This window comes from Liolophura sinensis, chromosome 6, assembly GCF_032854445.1.
Source record: "Liolophura sinensis isolate JHLJ2023 chromosome 6, CUHK_Ljap_v2, whole genome shotgun sequence".
NCBI lineage: Eukaryota > Metazoa > Mollusca > Polyplacophora > Chitonida > Chitonidae > Liolophura > Liolophura sinensis.
In genome coordinates, this window is record NC_088300.1 from 14,875,384 (window position 1) to 14,894,119 (window position 18,736).

Below are 18,736 nucleotides of genomic sequence, written 5' to 3' on the forward strand. Positions count from 1 at the left end.
TTTTGTACAATTTCATATTCCTGTTCTACTAGACCAATTGTGGGAAAACACTTCATTATCACACCTTTCTATTTAAACAGAGCCAACATTTACACGATCATTAAAACTTGACATCCGATCAGGAAACCTTCAGAACAAACATGAACATAACCGATACATGTATCAAATCTCACAAGAGCTGAACAATAGATCAGACAATCCAAAGTGCAACATACAATCAAATGCGAGATGTTGATAAAGTCATTCCCGTCTCACCGTATATTTCTCCTCAATTTGAAGACACCTATAATATATACACTATTTATGGCACAAGGAAAAGTTCCTTTTCCATATACATATGCCATATACACCCAGACATGTGCTATATATGTATCAGAAACAAAACATCAATATAAATGCTCAATATTCTTCCAACCTAATTACAGCAAATCTTCCTAGTTTTTTTCTTTCAAAGTATACTGTACATACATAATTAAAGTGAATTCGACACTTATTCCAAACACAACGTAAAGTTAAGGCGTATTTATCATCTTATATATGATACATATATGTGAATTACATAATACATTGTATATCTAGCTGTCTAGATACATATAAGCATGCAGATGTACATACATGGTATAAACAAAGATTAGATGATTTATATATCATCTTTGCTTTATCAATATGCTGCGGTGTAATAATTTCGATTCGATCCAAAGCATCCTGAAATATCGGCAAGGGCGTGGTTATGGCAAGAACCGGACATGCCCCTCGTCCACTTAAGGCTGTAGCTGTCTTCCATATCAACCTCCATATTAACGTGTCTTCTTACTCCGCTAAAACAAATACAATCACGCAAGTTTTAGTGTCAATGATCCCAAAACTGCCCTATGGTCAAAAGCAAACCATGCGCATGTGTGCATGTATACACATGTAGGTGTATGAACCTATATATTTATATATTAATTTATTTGACTTGTGTTTTACATCACACTCATGTAATAATATTTCACTTATACGACGGCGGGCAGAATTGTGGTGGGAGGACGCCGGTCTGAGAGACCTTCCCACACACGACCGGTGAGGAAGCCAGCATGAGCTGGGTTTGGTCCCCCCCCCCCCCACCCCTACATAACTATATAGTATTTATTGTACACATATGCGCGTGTACAAGCATATGCATACATCACACTTCATGCATTCCATGCATAAAATAAGCCTATACTGATCGCAGTGAAATCAAAATGACCCCCACCCACCTTCCTAAAAATGGACATCATTAGCTTGATATATGATGAATAAATGGCATAATGAAATCCCCGTGATTGACATGCACGTGACGCGACACATAACCATACCAAGTACCCGTGCAGAACTGAACACTACCGGCGTGATCTGCAGTCTCAATACTCCGTATTGAGGTGAATCATGTTACACACTGGGATCTATCCGTTCCTGTGCCACGTGCAATGTATCATTTAAAGGAGAAGAAAACAAAAAAAAAATGGCGCCTATATCAGATGAAAGAACGTAAAAACTTACTTCATTTGCAAACATTGGTCTTTAAATACTTTTGCGATTATTTTTTTTCAGGAAAAAAAAGAGTATTTAAAATATTGTGTATGCTGGGTATCTGGGACCACCATAAAAATGTTCTAAATAAGGATGTGATGCTTGTCTAATAAATTTATTTGGATGTAAATTTGTTGTTTACATACGAAAGACATGCTGAATTATAATCTGAATTATATTGTAACGCAAGGACAATATGTACCAAAAAATTAAGAAGTGGTCTCAAATATGCACCACATAAAAACCAGTTTCAAGTGTTTTTCTCTCTTTAAAGAAAACTGGAAGAAATATTGAAAACCACATCCCACTAAATCCGACTAAAGGTACGGTCAAATAGGTGATTCCAATGTTGGTTAACTTTGCTTGTTAAAGTCCGCAAATCAACGGCTACTAGAAAAGACTTTCGGGAAATTGATTAATTTTTGGACAATATCGTGTGTATATATAGTTCAGTGATGGATATGCTAACCGAGCGAACTTTAATGAGATTGGTTTATTGGTTCACAATACAGGCCACGTGGCTCAATAATGGAGTTGCTACTGTAGCGGACTTTAGTGCAATAGGTTTGTTGGTGGACAATACCGATCAAGTTGTTCAGTAATGAGCGGCTACTGGAGCGGACTTTAGTGAGATTGGTTTCTTTGCTGGACAATACCGATCAAGTTGTTCAGTAATGAGCGGCTACTGGAACGGACTTCAGTGAGACTGGTTTCTTTGGTGGTCAATACCCACCATGTAGCTCAGTAATGGAGTGGCTACTGGAGCGGACTTAAGTGAGAATGGTTTGTAGGTGGAAAATAAAGACTAGGTGGTTCAGTAATGGAGCTTCTACTGGGGTGGATTTTAGTGAGATTGGTTTATTGTTGGACAATACTGATCAAGTTGCTCAGTAATGGCGCGGCAATTCGAGCGGACTTTGGTGAACTGGTTTAGGGTTTAAGCGGTGTAACGGTGTTTGTTGTGTAACCCGATACCCGATACCCTCGAGAATGCGCAGCGTTCAAGGGATTTGACGAGGAACGAAATAAGGTTCATCAGTATCGGGTTACACAACAAACACCAAGACGAAGGTGTTAAAATCCATTTTAACCCCCAAACATGAAGACAATGTGTAAAAAAAGCCCACACAAAAAACGGTATATATCGTACTGCCGTTCTCTTTTTACTCCCTCAGCTTGAACAGGTATAGGCTTAGGCCATTGCAGTTGACCTAGATACTTCAAAGCTGCGTATGTGTAACGTCGTGTCTTATTGTTGTGTGACGTAGGAATGTAAAAGTTTACTGCACATGTATTATGGCGTCATACAACTGATCTCAGATTGGAACGTCAGATAAAAAAATGTGTTTTTTTCCCCACGTCTTAGCGTCTTGGAGTAAAACATCAAAAATGTAAAAGAAAAAGCGTTATCTATAAATTCTGCGAAAAACTTCTAGCACAAACTAACTTCTAAGAAATGCCAATAGTTCCCTTTCATATAAATAATAAAAGCAAATCTAACCAACAAACTCAAACTGTTTTATTTGTAGAAATGAACAGCCTGGAATGATATTATTTCGGGGGGTAAACGTATCGGCCGGTGTGTTGTGTGACACATTCGATGTTGTTTGAAAGGTCATTTTTATTTAATATGTATATTTCACACGGCCCGCAATTAACAGCAGGTAAGAGTATAGGGTTTAACGCCTTCGTTTGGTGTTTCTTGTGTAATCCGATACCACTCAACCTTGTTTCGTACAGAGTCAAATCCCAAAAATGCACAGCATTCGAGGGATTTCACCACCACAACATTCGAGGGATTTGACGAGGTACGAACCAAGGTTAGGGTTACCAAGCGGTATCGGGTTACACAACAAACACCACGACGAAGGTGTTAAAGTATATTCTACCCCAAAAACTGAAGAAAATGTGGTAAAAATGCATATTTCATGCCGCCTTTCTGTTTTACTCCCTTTACAGAGGTCATGCACTTTAGACCATTCAACGGCAAGCATAGGCCATGTCAGTTGACCTAGATACTTCAAAGCTGCGTATGTATGACGTCGTGTCTTATTGTTGAGTGACGTAGGAATGTAAAAGTTTACTGCACATGTGTTATGACGTGATACCGCTGAACTCAGATTGGAACGTCTTGAAACAAATGTTTCTTTTTCAACGTCATGTCGTCTTGGTGTAAAATATAAAAAATGTAAAAACAAAAGCGATATCTATAAACTGTGCGAAATAACCCTTTCATCACTGAAGGAAATTCCGATAGTTTAGATTTATGCAAATCAGAAAGCATATCTAACAAGTCAAAAAAAAACACTCAAATTCTTGTATTTGTTGACATAAACAGCATGAAACTGTATTAGCGGGGAGGTAGCTCAGTAATGGAGCGGACATTAGTGGGATTTGTTTACTGGAGGACAATATCCGCCAGGTACCTCAGTAATGACGCGGTAACTATTGTCTTATTTCTTTTAGAGTCGCCTACATTCAGCTGTCTGTAAAATCAGCCATATTCACTATCAAAATTGCCTTTTGTCAGTGACACGTAACAACGTAAGCCGTAAGCATTTATACGTTGAACGCCTATATCATTGCAAGGAACGTGAAGTAAGAGCACTCTTTCTAATTCATGTTAAAGTCCATTTCGGTTAAAGGCTCGGTTTCAACGGTAAGAACCCATGACCTCAGGAGACGTCATAATTATTTAAAAACCAGAGGTAGGCCTATGCTGGATGTTGGACGGAGTTCATCACGTCTTGACTGAGGTCGACACCAGTTACCTAAACTGTCGTCGGTTTTACTGTAAACCCTGCTTCTAATACTGTCATATTTGAAAATGTTAACATGTTTAGTATCATATAACCTTCATAAATGAATTTTATTTTATCTCTTGCAGTATACGATCTCATGGCAGTGTGGTTTTAAAGCTGGATGTTAGGAAATTTTGTTATAAAACACAATGTAGTCTATCGCCGAGAGTGTAATGTAGGCTGTTTTACTACGTGGAGTTTGTTCTCTACACGCCCATTCCCCAGCATGCCACTGTTTTTTTTTTGTTTTTCTTTTTCTTTAATAATTATGACATCACCCGAGGCAATGAGAAAAAAAAGCGTTCTAATTTGATTTTCTTTGCAAGAATATCCATGTGCAGAGCTTGTGTTGTTACGTGTCACTGACTTCTTTGGTAGCGAAAATGATTTATTGCATTGGTATATTGCTGGACAATACCGGCCAGGCAGGTCACTTATGGAGCAGCTAATGGAGTGGACTTTTTAGTGAGATTTTTAGTGATGGAGCTGGTACCTGAGTTGTCGAGTGAGATTCGTGTACTGGTGAACAATACCGAAGAACTTCAGTGATAATTGCGTCTTCTCGGCAAGTGTCTCACAAACTAGCAAATATCACCAATTTCAGTGTAAGCTGGTTTCTAGGCCGACGTCTCGCGAATGGAATCTAACAAAGACGTACAGCATAAAGAGGAAGACCACAGCAACAACATTGTTATAGCTGGCAAATGCTCACACCTATTCCACTTATAGTTGAGTGGTTTCCTCTGGCCTACCAGAACACGGGTCTAAAGTTCACAGCATACATGAGCTTACAGTGTCCCCTTACAAGGCCAAGTGGGTTATTCTTTAAAACTTAAACAAACTCTCGGTAAACAGAAAAAGATAGAAATATCTAAGCCAATGCTCACTGGCCAAGCAGCGCCATGTGGCTTAATTTATGTTCCAAGCGTGAAACCGTCAATTTATGCATACAAACGTGGTTATACAAACCATCAATTTATGTATACAAACTTGGTTATATAAACCGTCAATATATGTATACAAACGTGGTTATACAAACCATCAATTTATGTATACAAACGTTATACAAACGGTCAATTTATGTATACAAATGTGGTATTACAATCCGTCAATTTATGTATACAAATGTGGTTATACAAACCGTCAATATATGTATACAAATGTGGTTATACAAACCATTAGTTTATGTATACAAATGTGGTTATACAAACTGTCAATTTATGTCTACAAACATTGTTGTAAAAACCATCAATATAGGTATACAAACGTGGTTATACAAACCTTCCTGCATCCCTAGAATGGCATGAAAATTTAAGCATACATGTAGTATTCCACACAAAACGCATGTTAACACTTTGATGTGCACAAAATTGACTTGGGTTTTTGCATCCATGGGGCCTTAAGTGGGTTTTGATAAAGTACAGCTACGGACCAGAAAAAAGCATGCAGTTTTTGTGTAGGGTTTCCTTTTTTCGCTTTTCATTGTTTTGTTTTTTTTTTGTTTTTTTTTTATTGTCTGATATTGTCTGTGAAAAGCTGGCATACACCAGCCAGGTCCATGGAACTCGCACAGAAGCTGTTAGATGTAGTTCTGTATAAATTATGCAAGAACCTTTACCACTTACTACATGTATATGAGCACAAAGTTAAACAAGTAAAGCAAACATTAAATACAATGTTTATTATATAATATACATTGCATAATGAGATAAGTCTCCCTCTAAGTGTGGTTTATATGTTGTACATGTAAGTATGATATTGAATATATATATATTTTATACATACATACATGTATATTTGTTATATATCCATTTGTGGCCTCCACAAAAACATGCACCACAGCTGCTGTCGATGCCAGGCTACACCACAGGAGCTCATATCCTGTACACCAATTATCCTGTACTACCACTTGTACAAAACAGTATAGAAAAAGTCCCAGATATACATCTAGGCAAGAACGTTATTAAAATGTACAAAAACTTAACTGTAATCCCATGCTGTTCAACAGCTGTTTGAAATACATGGTTTTAGGCTCAATGCACCATACAAATGGTCCAGTGCAACAGCTAATCTGGAAAACAACTACCTATTATTAACAAAAAGCTAAAAGGAGGGATGCCTCACCCTGGGGCGAAATAAACATTGTGATAAGTGTTAACATTTCAAATTTAGCCGTTAATAAGGGGATTCTGCCCTTAATTTTAATCCTGCAAAACTGTAATACATTCAATCCTAGTCAATCTGAAGGAAGCATCCTTTTGGAGTAAAGATAACAAAATAGAGTGATTTTCTCTCAAAAAAGACTGCACCTAAATGATGAATGAATACACATAGGCTAGTTGGTAAATACAAATACGTACATATATTGTATATATGTGGATTGCAAGCAAGGGAGGTATTACCCACATCCATGCTTGTCACCAGGGCATATTAAAAACTTGCTTTGGCTGACATCACTTTACATGTACAAAAATACATACATAACAGATATTCAACAACATAACTTTTTTGTGGTAACATACACAAAGTAAAGCCATGAAAAACAACAACAACACTGTATGGGAATACAGTTGTCCAAAAGTCTAAAGAGATAAAGGTTAAGACAATTATAATGGTTAGCAGTAGGCTTGTTAAATGTGCGAGTGTGCCAAAGTTTGGTCCCAAATATTCCTTGAAGGTGAAAAAGGTCACAAAGAATCTCCACGTCATGTGGTTTTTTGGGGGCTTGGTATATTGCTGTGTTTTTCAACATGGGAATCCACTGGAAGTTCAGTTATGAACGTTAGATGTACACAACCAGTGAAAGCTGACCTAATTATTAATACCTCCTCCCTTACACCAGTCCATCCAGAGATCCATCTAGTCACAATACCCACTAATTTAACCAAGGTTTTTATAGTAAGGCCGCTGGGCCCAGTTTCACAAAGATGTACAATAATAGCACATATTCCACAATGGTATGGTAAGAGTGACCTACTAAATATCGTGTGGTAAATGTACGAAAACACGCCTCTTTGAGAAAAGGGGACAGCTCTTTTTCAGGTTACACACATACAAATAATCCATGATTCAGAGATGAGATTCCAAAAATACATGCTTCACAAGTACATAACTGTGCCTACAAGCCTTACCTGTATTAAATGCCCCATTATGCAACCCATAGGTAGGTATACATGTACTATGTCATGCTACTGTAGGTGTATCACAGAGGTATTACAGTCAATCTTTAGTCTTTAGTCAATACCAACAGACAGTGTGACATACACAGACACACACCCAGAAAACATTTCCAATATTAAATAAATCACCTCACGCAAGACCAGCCACATACTGTAACATTATGCCAATAGTTATAACGTGAGATTCTAACCCTAAAATCTCTATTTTTAGAAAATGTTGAAACCATAAAACTACTTTGAATAAATGTGATTTATGATGTAAACCTTAATATAATAATATATATATTTAACCAACATGTCTTATGAAAATAAATTGGGAGTGGTCAGAAAATGTCCAAACGCATTTTTTCTGCCTTACCATAGTTTCATAGACCTTTATGAGGCAGACGATTTGAAAAGACTGTTGACCTTTGTAGACGATTAAGACTGCAAACATTGCAATCATTCAAAGAACAAATTGCCTGCTAATTTATGCTCACCTCTTCATACACAATGACCCTGTCATTGAAGTCTCCAGGATTGGCCAGCCATGACATACACATGTTGGCTATAGCTCATACCTTGTTTGACCAACAATGTTGTACCACACTACTGGAGGATGTCAGCCACTGGGTGCCTACATGTATTAACTCGTACACTGGCCCACGAGGTCTAGTCATGTGTACACATGTAGTTTTTGTTTGGTAGCAACACGTGACCTAACAATTCTCACCATATAGATCAGAATCTTCATACTAAGTTATCTACCCTTGCATAACATTTTTTTGTCACCAGTGCATATTAAAACTCCAAGGACATGGTTAAAATATTCTGACATCAATGCCAGATCAACAAGTGGTTCTTGACACATCTCCTAGCATGACAGCAACTTATGCAACCTACAAGTGCATGTACATGTACTTTTTTATGATTGCTAAAGGCAATCTGAATGATTTTCACACATAGCTTAAATAATGACTACCAATATATGACAGATGGAGAGTGCACATAGTAAACTCTGACTTTGGCAAGTTATAATGGCATTATTTTATAGTGTCACATACTGGTAAGTCACTGGTGGGAGGCAAGTACATTTGTAGTCTCCAGCAAATATAATCTACATCTGAGACTACAAGAGCACGTAGAAGTAGGGAAACAGGGGAATATTGAAAATTCCCTGTCTGGCAATGGTACTGAACCCAGGTGCCACGTGACATAGCAGCAACTTAAAGTGCTACTTAAGTCCTAAGAGAAACCATGCGGTAATAGTAAAATGATATTAAGGATACCCTATGGTTAAAAAATAATTATGATGAATAACACTATTTAAAAAAACAAAATCAGCAATTTTCGTTAAATTTGCCTCAAGTGACGTTCTATTATTCCTTATGTGACGATGACTTTTGAAACCATGTGGAAATAGTAAAAGACTTTTGTTTTCGTATTACCCTCTGAAACTACCAACAGTGGTTTTAATACAACACAATCTTTTTTGGACAATTTATTAAAGCAACTCAGATTATCTCGATCCTTATTATTTTACCCTGATTTTAAGACATACACCAGGTATTGACACTGATGTAGCTCTTAAACCACTCCGCATGACTCTCTCTCTCTCTCTCTCTCCTCTCTCTCAGCCTTGACTCTCTCTCTCAACCTACATGTACATAATGTGTAATACACAGGTAATACAAAAAGTGCAGCACAACTCTGGTACAAGGTCACACCTTTCCTCATCTTTTGGTCATAGTTTGAGTTACATGTTAAACATGTACCTTGGCTGCTGCAGTTTGTTTCGATATTGAGCATTGGTTACTTGTACATGAAAGTCAGACATCATCGCGGCCTTCATGTAATCTACCCTCATTTTACTACCTCATCTCTTTAGACTGGAGAGTGCAAACAATATATTAAACACTTATAAATTGCTTCACAAATCATAACGCAAGTCAGGGTTTTACACACAGGATTACAAACCACAATAAACTTAAGCCACAGGCAAGTGGGAGTTTTATGACACCAGGGGGCGCTTGACCAGGGAAGGTACATGAAATAAAGCACAAGTTACATAACACTCATGCTATTAAAGCAAGTATGCAGGGTAGCAGTCTGGTGTTGGAATCCCTGTCATACATGTATATATGCATGTATGTACCATACTACGGTCTCTCAGAGTCTCCCAGGGTTAGCACACACAGGGTTCGAGAGAGAAAAATTATAGACATACAATATTAAACAAACAAATAATACACTTAGCACTAGCATGTGGAATGCGTTCTGGCTGTAGCACCGTCAAAATGTCAGAAGAAAACAGTTTCTGTACTGTCAATTCATGCACTGCCAAGTCACACACTGTCACAAAGCAGTCACACTATGACACTGATCACTGTCACAGTAACACTGAGGTACTAGGCAATACCAAGGCCACAGTATTAAGAAGATACCAAGGTGATCTTGATACAAGGTCCTAGCTACATGTACCACAGGGTCATATCAACATCAAGGGTAACTTAACACAAGGCCACACTTTCATCATAGTCACCTTGATACTAAGTAACCTTGACACAAGGTCACGGATATATCAAGGTGACCTTGACAAACAGTCACAGCTGGGGCAAGGTGAGGGTAATATCAAGGGTGTGGCACGTGACGGAACACAGACGAAAGCTTCACGAGGTGGGTGCAGAGCCAGTACGATCACGAGACTTTCCGAGGGTAAAGGTTTCTGTCACACCTGACTGTCCCATCTCCTGCCAGGGGCCTAGCTTCTGCTCCTTCCTGTAGTTCTCCCACCGTTCATCATCGGATTCGTGGGTGAGGTAGCGCTGACCCACAGCAGCCTCCAGTTTCCTGAGGTCACACCAGGTCTGGTAATCCTACAAAGTCAGACAGACAGAGGTACAGTCTGGGTAGACACCTTCTGATCATCAATGATACAAGTGTGTATTGATCTACATGGTTCATGTACTCTTTCTTGATTTACTTTAGAATGAAAATTAATTGGACAGCGAAACTAAACATAGGTTAGAGTTAACTTCAGATAAAGTTAGCAATATTTTACATGTACAAAGAAATCATGCATATTGCCATTAACACAAAGATCAAATTGTACACATGTAGCCGATGCCATGCTTTCAAGACAACACAGAAGTCTTCAACAGTACAACACTTTATGAAACAACAGTTCATGAAACAAAACTACACACACACACAACCATTCACACAATAACACTGTAGCACATCTCATGACAACACTAAAAGCTTGCTTTCCACAGAAAGGCATCTAAATAGCAAAGCCACTGTAAATGTATTAACATGTGTTCTTGCTGATGAAGAGACACGTAAAGAGCAAATGCATGCACCCATATACCCCACTGCACAGAAAAGGCAAATAATTTATGACCATGTGTTGATGAATGCATAATGCCAGTACAATGCAAGTAGGTAATTCAGACGTGCCCAAATGATCACATCACATGACAGATGACAAAAGCTGAAGATATTGCACTGACCTTTCTGCAACTCACTCAGTGATTTGAGCCACTACCAGTAGTGTGACACAAGCTGGCTTTAACAGAGCAATACCTGGATGATCACTATGACTCACCCTACACTGCACATGTACATTATACGGAGTTCAATAATGAAATCCTTGAGTGAAGAAAGTCTGAAAATGGAACCCATGGAGTGAAGACTTCAACAGGATGTCACTTACTGAGTACAGAAGACTTACATTCATGAAGCAACTCCAGAGATACATGTGCACACCCAATAAAGGAAATAAGGACCATGTCACATTTCAAGTAAAGACTCAATCAAATGGTCAGTCACCTGCTAAGAGAAGGCTTCAGTGAAACGATACATTTTGAATAGACAAACCCAAATAAAACAAAGGTTTCCTCATGCCTTTGATTTCCACGTATTACAGCTTCAACATGTTGACATTTTCTTTTGAATGCACAACACAAATTATTGAAGCATGTACATTGTATATGTCTAATTCATCCTGGACAACATCATATCAATGTCAGAAAACTTCAGACCTTGTCACATATACTTTTCCCACAATCATCTGCCTTCTGTCATCCATGACACAACAGCTAACCATGTGACACAACTGCATGAAAATGTATACAAGAGCAGAATCCACAGGGCAAATATTCATTGGCGTCAAATTATAAAATCTCATTCTAATGAATATTTTGGTCATAAAAGTAGAAACAGTCATAGATTTGACTTCACACTGCAATTTTTAGGTCTTCGAACCATTAGATTCTTGCAGTGAAAAAATATTTTATGTCATGTACCAATTTATTACTCAAGTGCAGAATGTCTTTGTGGAACTGTTCCTGGTAGAGTATTTGATGTGCTGAAATGATGAAAAATTTACTGGATCGTGAAGTTCTGATAATCCTGCCAAGCAAAAACATCTGCTTGTCCAGATCTGACATAAATCCCTTACAGACATGAGGTGTACACCCCAGCGCGACATATAGATAAGGTGTACACCCTACATATAAGGTGAACGCTAAATCTATATTATCAAAGGTGTATTGTATCTCAAGTACAACCCAGCCATATACCTATACCTCGGGAACACCTTAGAAACTTTGAATCTTAAAAAAAATGAATGACACACTTCAGGTACACTTTAGAAATTTGAGTGTTTTTGAGAGGTTTTGAACACGAGATAATGCACCTCAAATACACCTTAGGAACATTTAAAAAAATCAACACTTAGACAATCTACCTCAGGTACACCTTTGAAACTTTGAGAGTTTTTGATCATAATTTAGTGGTCATGTAACTCAGGTACACCTCAGCCTCTCAGTCTTAAAATAAGAGGTCAAACCTACATTTTACTTCAGACAAAATGGTGAGTACAAAATTACAAATTTGGGGGGGGGGGAGCAAAAGAAAAATGTTTACTATAAAATAAACATAAGCCTTTGTTTCACCCTATAATGCCATTCAGAGTGCAAATATTGACCAATCACAGAGCATGGATATATTTGCCCCTGATTATTCCTGGGTGGCTGTCCTGAATAAGGTGCATATACATTCCAAGCTGTGGGAGAACAACCCAATTGTGTACTGATTGATGCTTCCAGGGACAGGATTTGTAACATGTTTGAGCACATGAATAGCTCTAAAAGGCATAAATTAAAAGGCACTAAATTTTGATCAAGTAGTTAGATAGCCTCATGTAAACTTTTGTAATAGTGTTAAGTGTTTTGAGCTTGTTTTCTATCAAAATAAAGGCGAAAACAGTATACGTCCACCTTGCCTATAAGCACATACCTCAGTTACACCTCAGGCATCATATTTTTTACCTAATATTTACCGGGTACACCTCCACTGAGATGTACTATAGGTGTAGTAATTTGCATAATTGGCAGTACCTCAGATACACCTTCATACACCTCACATACACCTCAAGCATACCTTAGACACACCTCAACTCAGATATGCTACACCCTAAGAGGTACACCTAAGACGTACCTCAAGAATACCTCTAATACACCTCATAAGGGTAGGGGATGATAAACCTTGGAGCATCAGACAATGTTGGAGTCTAGAAGTTAAGACTGAGGTCAGTGAGAAGGCAGAAAATGAAAGTAAAAATGAAAGCTAAAGCGGCGATGACCACCAATCTCCTATCTACATGTACCACATACAGGTACATGAACAGGTTAACGACACATTCATGCAAATACTACATCAAAGGTGGTGCGGTTCCACTACCACAAAGTTACAGTCCTACAGTCACACAGCCGTTCTCATAACACTGGGTTAACTCAATTCACCTGTAGCCAAACGTGAGAGAGGGACTTATCCACTGTGAAACGCTTTCTCATTTTCACCTGTAGTAAGTTGCTGATAAGATCAATAGCTGCAAGCATAAACAAAACATCCAAGCAATTATCAATGGGAGGACAGTATAATAGTGGAGAAAAAAAAATACAAAGCAGAAAAAATTGAAAGGCCGGTCATTTCGTTGGGTGCCCGACTGAAACAGAAGACATGATGGGAGAGCCAAGCCTTGCCAAGTGTCCCCCTCTCTCCCTGCTCCTGCCAGTAATGACTGTTACCCTGAGTGCTTGGTTACCTGGTTACTTTGTCAGACCTACTGTTACACAACAGCTGAATGTAGTCTAGGACCGGCTGCTCTTTCTGCTGCACAGATGTGACAGCATATAAGTATGGTTTATAAGCCATGATTGTTAGGATACTACAATCTGTCTAGGTCCACAATCTGCAAAGGTGTATATACATCTACTTAAAAGTGTCAGTATGTGTTACCATAGCTTGTGTTACTGATGGGGATTCTTGCTGACGTTAGAGTTGATTAAGGTGTTGATGGCATCCATAGCCAGTTAGTCTCTCACCAAAGATGTCTCATGTTCAAATCCAGCTCTTGCCTGTTTGGTTGAAGCTTTAGTAAGCGACAAGGTTTATCAAGTACCTTGGAAAGAAGAGCGTTTTGCATATACTCTCCATCCATAAACATGGCAGCGTTCTGATAAGTGAAAAATTCTTAAATACGTCATTAAAACTAAAAACTCAAATGTTCCCATCCAATCATGAACGTGCACATGAATCTCCTCACATGGCTACCATCATCTCACGCAATTACAGATCAATCTACGAACCACTGTGAGTAATCTCTAGAACCGACACTACAGAAGGATGTAATGACGTATGGTTATGCCTTCGATATTCATGCTGCCGTACTGTGGCAAGACACAGTATAGGGAGAGATTGAAGGGCGCAAGTATTTATACTACGTGTACATGTACCAGTCAGAAAGCTGTTAGACATATCAACAGATTTGCTTTGCTACTTCCAAATAGTGCGCATTATGCTGAAGAGCTTCATTGTTGTTTTGGGATCTACATGAAGAGTTGTGTAAGTTTCATTAAAACTACACAATCAGATGTTAGAACTGCAACATGTACGGTGTACTTCCATACAACTTATTAATATAAAGGCAGACGAAAGTTAAGTACGAGCGTCTGAGATGATGTAAGAGTCTAAAGCCTCCCTCCCCTCCCCACTTAAACAAGTGAGAAATGTTAGGTTATGATTGTAGTGTTGTTAACTCAGTGTTATAAATGTATTATTGAAGTCTGTGTTAAGGCACACATAACATGTCAGAGGTGCAGGGCTATGTGGTTTGGACACAGGTGTCATTCTGAGCCGATTACACAAAGGTCGGGCCAAAGAACGGCCCTCCACAGATAGGAGAGTTTTAATGTGTGAGAACATGTCAATCTCTCTCAATCAAGCATAGAAAGCAGAAGGCAAAGGTCATCTCTAAGGCAACGGTGCTAGCAATGACAGCGCACTGCAGCAGGAGCAATCTACAGAAAATGTGCATCTGCCTCACACAGCCTGGCAACAACATCCCGATAGGTGAACAAAACCACGTAACCTCTTTTAGCCAGATGTGGTTGAGAGCCACGGCCACTGAAGGCCGCTCGTATTTGTTCACTTTCAGAATGGCTTTAATCATTGAAATTGCTGAAAAAGGAAACACAATGGTTAGCAAAAACAAATACACAAGATCTGACAACTAATTTCAAACTTTCAAACAAGCTCAACAAAATCTAACTGCTGGAGAATTTTAACTGATCAGGACTTATGTTTAGGTCACAGCAAGGGTCAAAAACCAATACAGCCTTCGAAACACATTGCAAAACTTAACAAAATCTTACAGATTATAACTGTTTCTCCAAGTATCTGATGATAAAAAATACACTTAAAGTTAGATATACCAGCAGCTAAAACATATTTGAAGTAATAAGCTCACTGACTGACGACCGCAACTTCATGCCAATCACAACAGACGCATCTGCCAGCATAGGTGTCACATTTACCATGTTCACTGCTGGCAGCTAGGTGCTCCATACCACCAGAGTCCAATAAATACCGCCACAAAGAAAATATGCCCTATTCATTTTGCATGTATGCTCTTCCAACAAAATATACGAAGTGGATGCTCCCCATTGCATTTTCCAGGTTGAGCACAAATGCATTATGGTACATGTAGCCTGAGGGGCAAACTGTTGAAGTTATTTGAGCAGACAGGCTCAGATGCAGCTGACAATGACACAGTGTTCCAAAGCGTCAGATGAGATACATGTAGATACATCCACATGATACCTTGTCTGTATACAATTAAGACTTTAGGAATCATTAATTTATATACTACAACTAATACATCATTATCTAAAAGGAAATGATACATCTGTTACCTGTACAAAATCACTTATGAATCCAAGACTCCTCATTTGTACAAACATCAGCAAATTATTAAAATGTTACCAAACAGAATGAAAATAAAAGATACACTTTTAACAATGAATCTTTGCTATATGTAGGTTATTTTAGAAAAACCTGCTCCACAGTTCTTAAATAAGTTACCAATACAGTCTTATTTGTAATTTACAAATCTGTACAACATACACGTAACTGTGACAAGGGAGGATATTCTGTCCTCAATCAAGGGAAACAACCCACCATGAACAATGGCAAACAGCTCATTATGTTAGTGACAAATACCTTCTTGAGAGATTTCTCTCCATGGGTTGGTAGGGTACATAAAGGCTGCGTTCTGAATCTGATCACTGATTTCCTCATCCTCATTAAAGGGAAACGTTCCACTTAAACTGTAAACACAGATAAAGTTTATTTATCACATACCATAGAAACTAAACTTCCCTATTGCTTCCCAAGGCCATGAAATTGAATTTCACACTGAAATGGGTTAGTTAGGCAAAATTGTTTAAATTGGTTTCAAATTTTTATAATACATGCATTTATATTTGAGGTATAACAAGTCTTAGTTATTTTAATGCGTTACAGATGCTTCTTTGGTGTCTTGAAACAGCTGCATGAAAATGGTAAATCAATCAATTCAATCAGGAAGAGAATAATAAACTCTCAGCTGTTCATCCACCTTCTGTATGTAGGCTCCTTTTAAGAAATTTGATTAATTTAAAATCACAAATATTGGTATGAAAAGGATCATTTTATTTATAATAAGGCCTTTATCTAATTCTAAAAGCCAATTTTTATATATCAAACTTTAGGTGAAGTACAGTGTGATGAGTTTGAAACAAAATTTACTTACTCTTATTCATTTTAGAAAGAAAGAGAAGACAATCTTGAGAAGATTTCTTGAGAGTAGGTGCATGATGCATGGCTTCCCAATCTTACCTGACATAGATGATGACCCCCACTGACCACATGTCCAGGGAACGGTTATACCCCTTACTCTTCAACACCTCAGGGGCTGCCAACAACAACAACAGAAGATCAGCAATGATCATGCAGCAAAACACAAAACACAAAAAAAAAAAAAAAAAAAAAAAAAAAATCACATAACACAATAATTCACTTTGGATAGTGTTTCACATCTTATTCAAGATTTCTTCAGTTAATAGAGAATCAGGAAACTGGGTAAACTATGCTAGCTTTTTGGGAGAGACTTTTGCTATCCACCACTGTTTTCTGGAGAACAAAACTTTGCTCATTACCTTTTATCAGCGATAACAAGTCTTAATATCATGAAAATGATTGTACCCACCACAAAAACAGTTTTGAAGACAATTCAGAATATAAAATTTAAAACATTTTAACTTACTTACTGAACATGTTTGCTGTTTGAAATAGACTCTTATTATCCTTTATAATTTATATCCTGCCACATTTCTTTGTTATCTGCATAATAATGATATCACACACACGGCATGAAACTACTGGGAACAAAGTCTGACTTAGTATGTAATAAGTACAGTTTGAAGCAAACCGATGATGGCAAGAAAAGTAGTTAAGTAAACTAGTCACCTAAATAAGCTGGGGTGCCGACAACAGATCTTCGGAAGGACTTTTCCCCAATAATGCGGGCAAAACCAAAGTCACACAGCTTCACCTGTTGTGACAAACAAAGAAATGTGTACAGCAAACAACCACATGTACAAGTATGTTGTGTCGTACCAAATGTATTACATTTGAAGGCATAACTTCAGCACAGGTACAAGGGTTATTTTGGGGACAAATTTTTCAGTTTGCTCTTCTCAGTAGCAAATCACAGCAGTGATGAGACTAATTCAGTCATCATGTAGTTTGAAGCCATTTTTATACATTTGAATTATCTTGATGCCTGGATTAGATATAAAGACAAAAACCTTCCTGTCATACCTCTTAGACCTCCTAAAACCAAGGCAGGTTAATTAGAGTGGATGTGTGAGTGGTGCGCTATCAATCACGTCAATCTGCCACTCATTTGTTCATTCACTGTACATGGTATCATAGTACATAAACCCCATATTTAGAGACCATTTTCTATAGAAATTACATCTATGTTCACTGAACTTGATAAAATTAAGATCAGCTTTCATATTTGTTCATTTATATATCTTCTTAGTCTATTTAATGACTTGAGTTACCAAATACCCTGCCCATGCCTTCCCATGGGTACTAGAATGTTTCTGCCTTAGAAAAAGTTTGATCTTTCCCATGACCTTGGGGTAAATGTGGATGTCACCATGGTTACCTGAGGAAAGGCGGACTCGGAGGAGAGGAGGACGTTCTCAGGTTTCAGATCACAGTGGACAATACATTTGGAGTGGAGGTGTTTCAAGGCAACCAGAATCTGTGGATTCAGACAAACATGGTATGAGTGATGACTGCTAATTATAGACATGCATCCACATACAAACAAGAACACTCAATCAACTGAAACTCACAGCAGTAAAATTTAACAGTTTAATAAATTTTGAACAAGGTGCACACGGTTATACTATACATGCATACAGCCAAATAATAATGACACAAAGTTAACACGATTTGAAAATTATATTGCTTAAATTCTGACAGTGAAACACGTTATTGTCATCGACAAATTGTCAGCAGTGTTCACAATAGTTCAGTCTATTAATTATTCTAACAATATTTTGTTTTCAGTACAGGTAATATGACGAACAGACCTTACATACATGAACATTTATAAGTGTAAGATGTCATTTAATCCAGGTAAAACCTATGACTCGCTTTAAAAGATATAATGCAGACGAGCGTACAAGGGTACACGTATATGTGTCAGTAAGTGGCTACACAATGTCGAGGGAAATGTTGGCTAGTCTAGCAATTATGTCAGATTTCAACAATTGACAAAATGGTAGAGTAGTTTAAACCACTGTCCCTGAAGGCCAGCTT

The 18,736-nt window shown here is 38.0% G+C and overlaps 1 protein-coding gene across 4 annotated transcripts in view; it reads right to left on the reverse strand.

Annotated features, from left to right (window-relative positions):
- Window positions 1-694: 694 nt before the first annotated feature.
- LOC135469092 (serine/threonine-protein kinase D3-like) overlaps window positions 695-18,736 on the reverse strand; it is a 71,271-nt gene continuing 53,229 nt past the window's right edge. For 2 of the 4 annotated variants that reach the window (XM_064747619.1, XM_064747617.1), the window contains 6 exons: window positions 18,075-18,173; window positions 17,366-17,450; window positions 16,736-16,811; window positions 16,079-16,185; window positions 14,949-15,037; window positions 8,850-10,389 (listed from right to left, as the gene is read on the reverse strand). In XM_064747619.1, coding sequence (XP_064603689.1) covers window positions 10,183-10,389; window positions 14,949-15,037; window positions 16,079-16,185; window positions 16,736-16,811; window positions 17,366-17,450; window positions 18,075-18,173 — 663 coding nt within the window. In that variant the 3' untranslated portion in view covers window positions 8,850-10,182. Of the gene's footprint in view, window positions 819-8,849; window positions 10,390-13,320; window positions 13,407-14,948; window positions 15,038-16,078; window positions 16,186-16,735; window positions 16,812-17,365; window positions 17,451-18,074; window positions 18,174-18,736 lie in introns of those variants that run through there. The other 2 variants (XM_064747620.1, XM_064747618.1) reach the window with 2 other exon arrangements.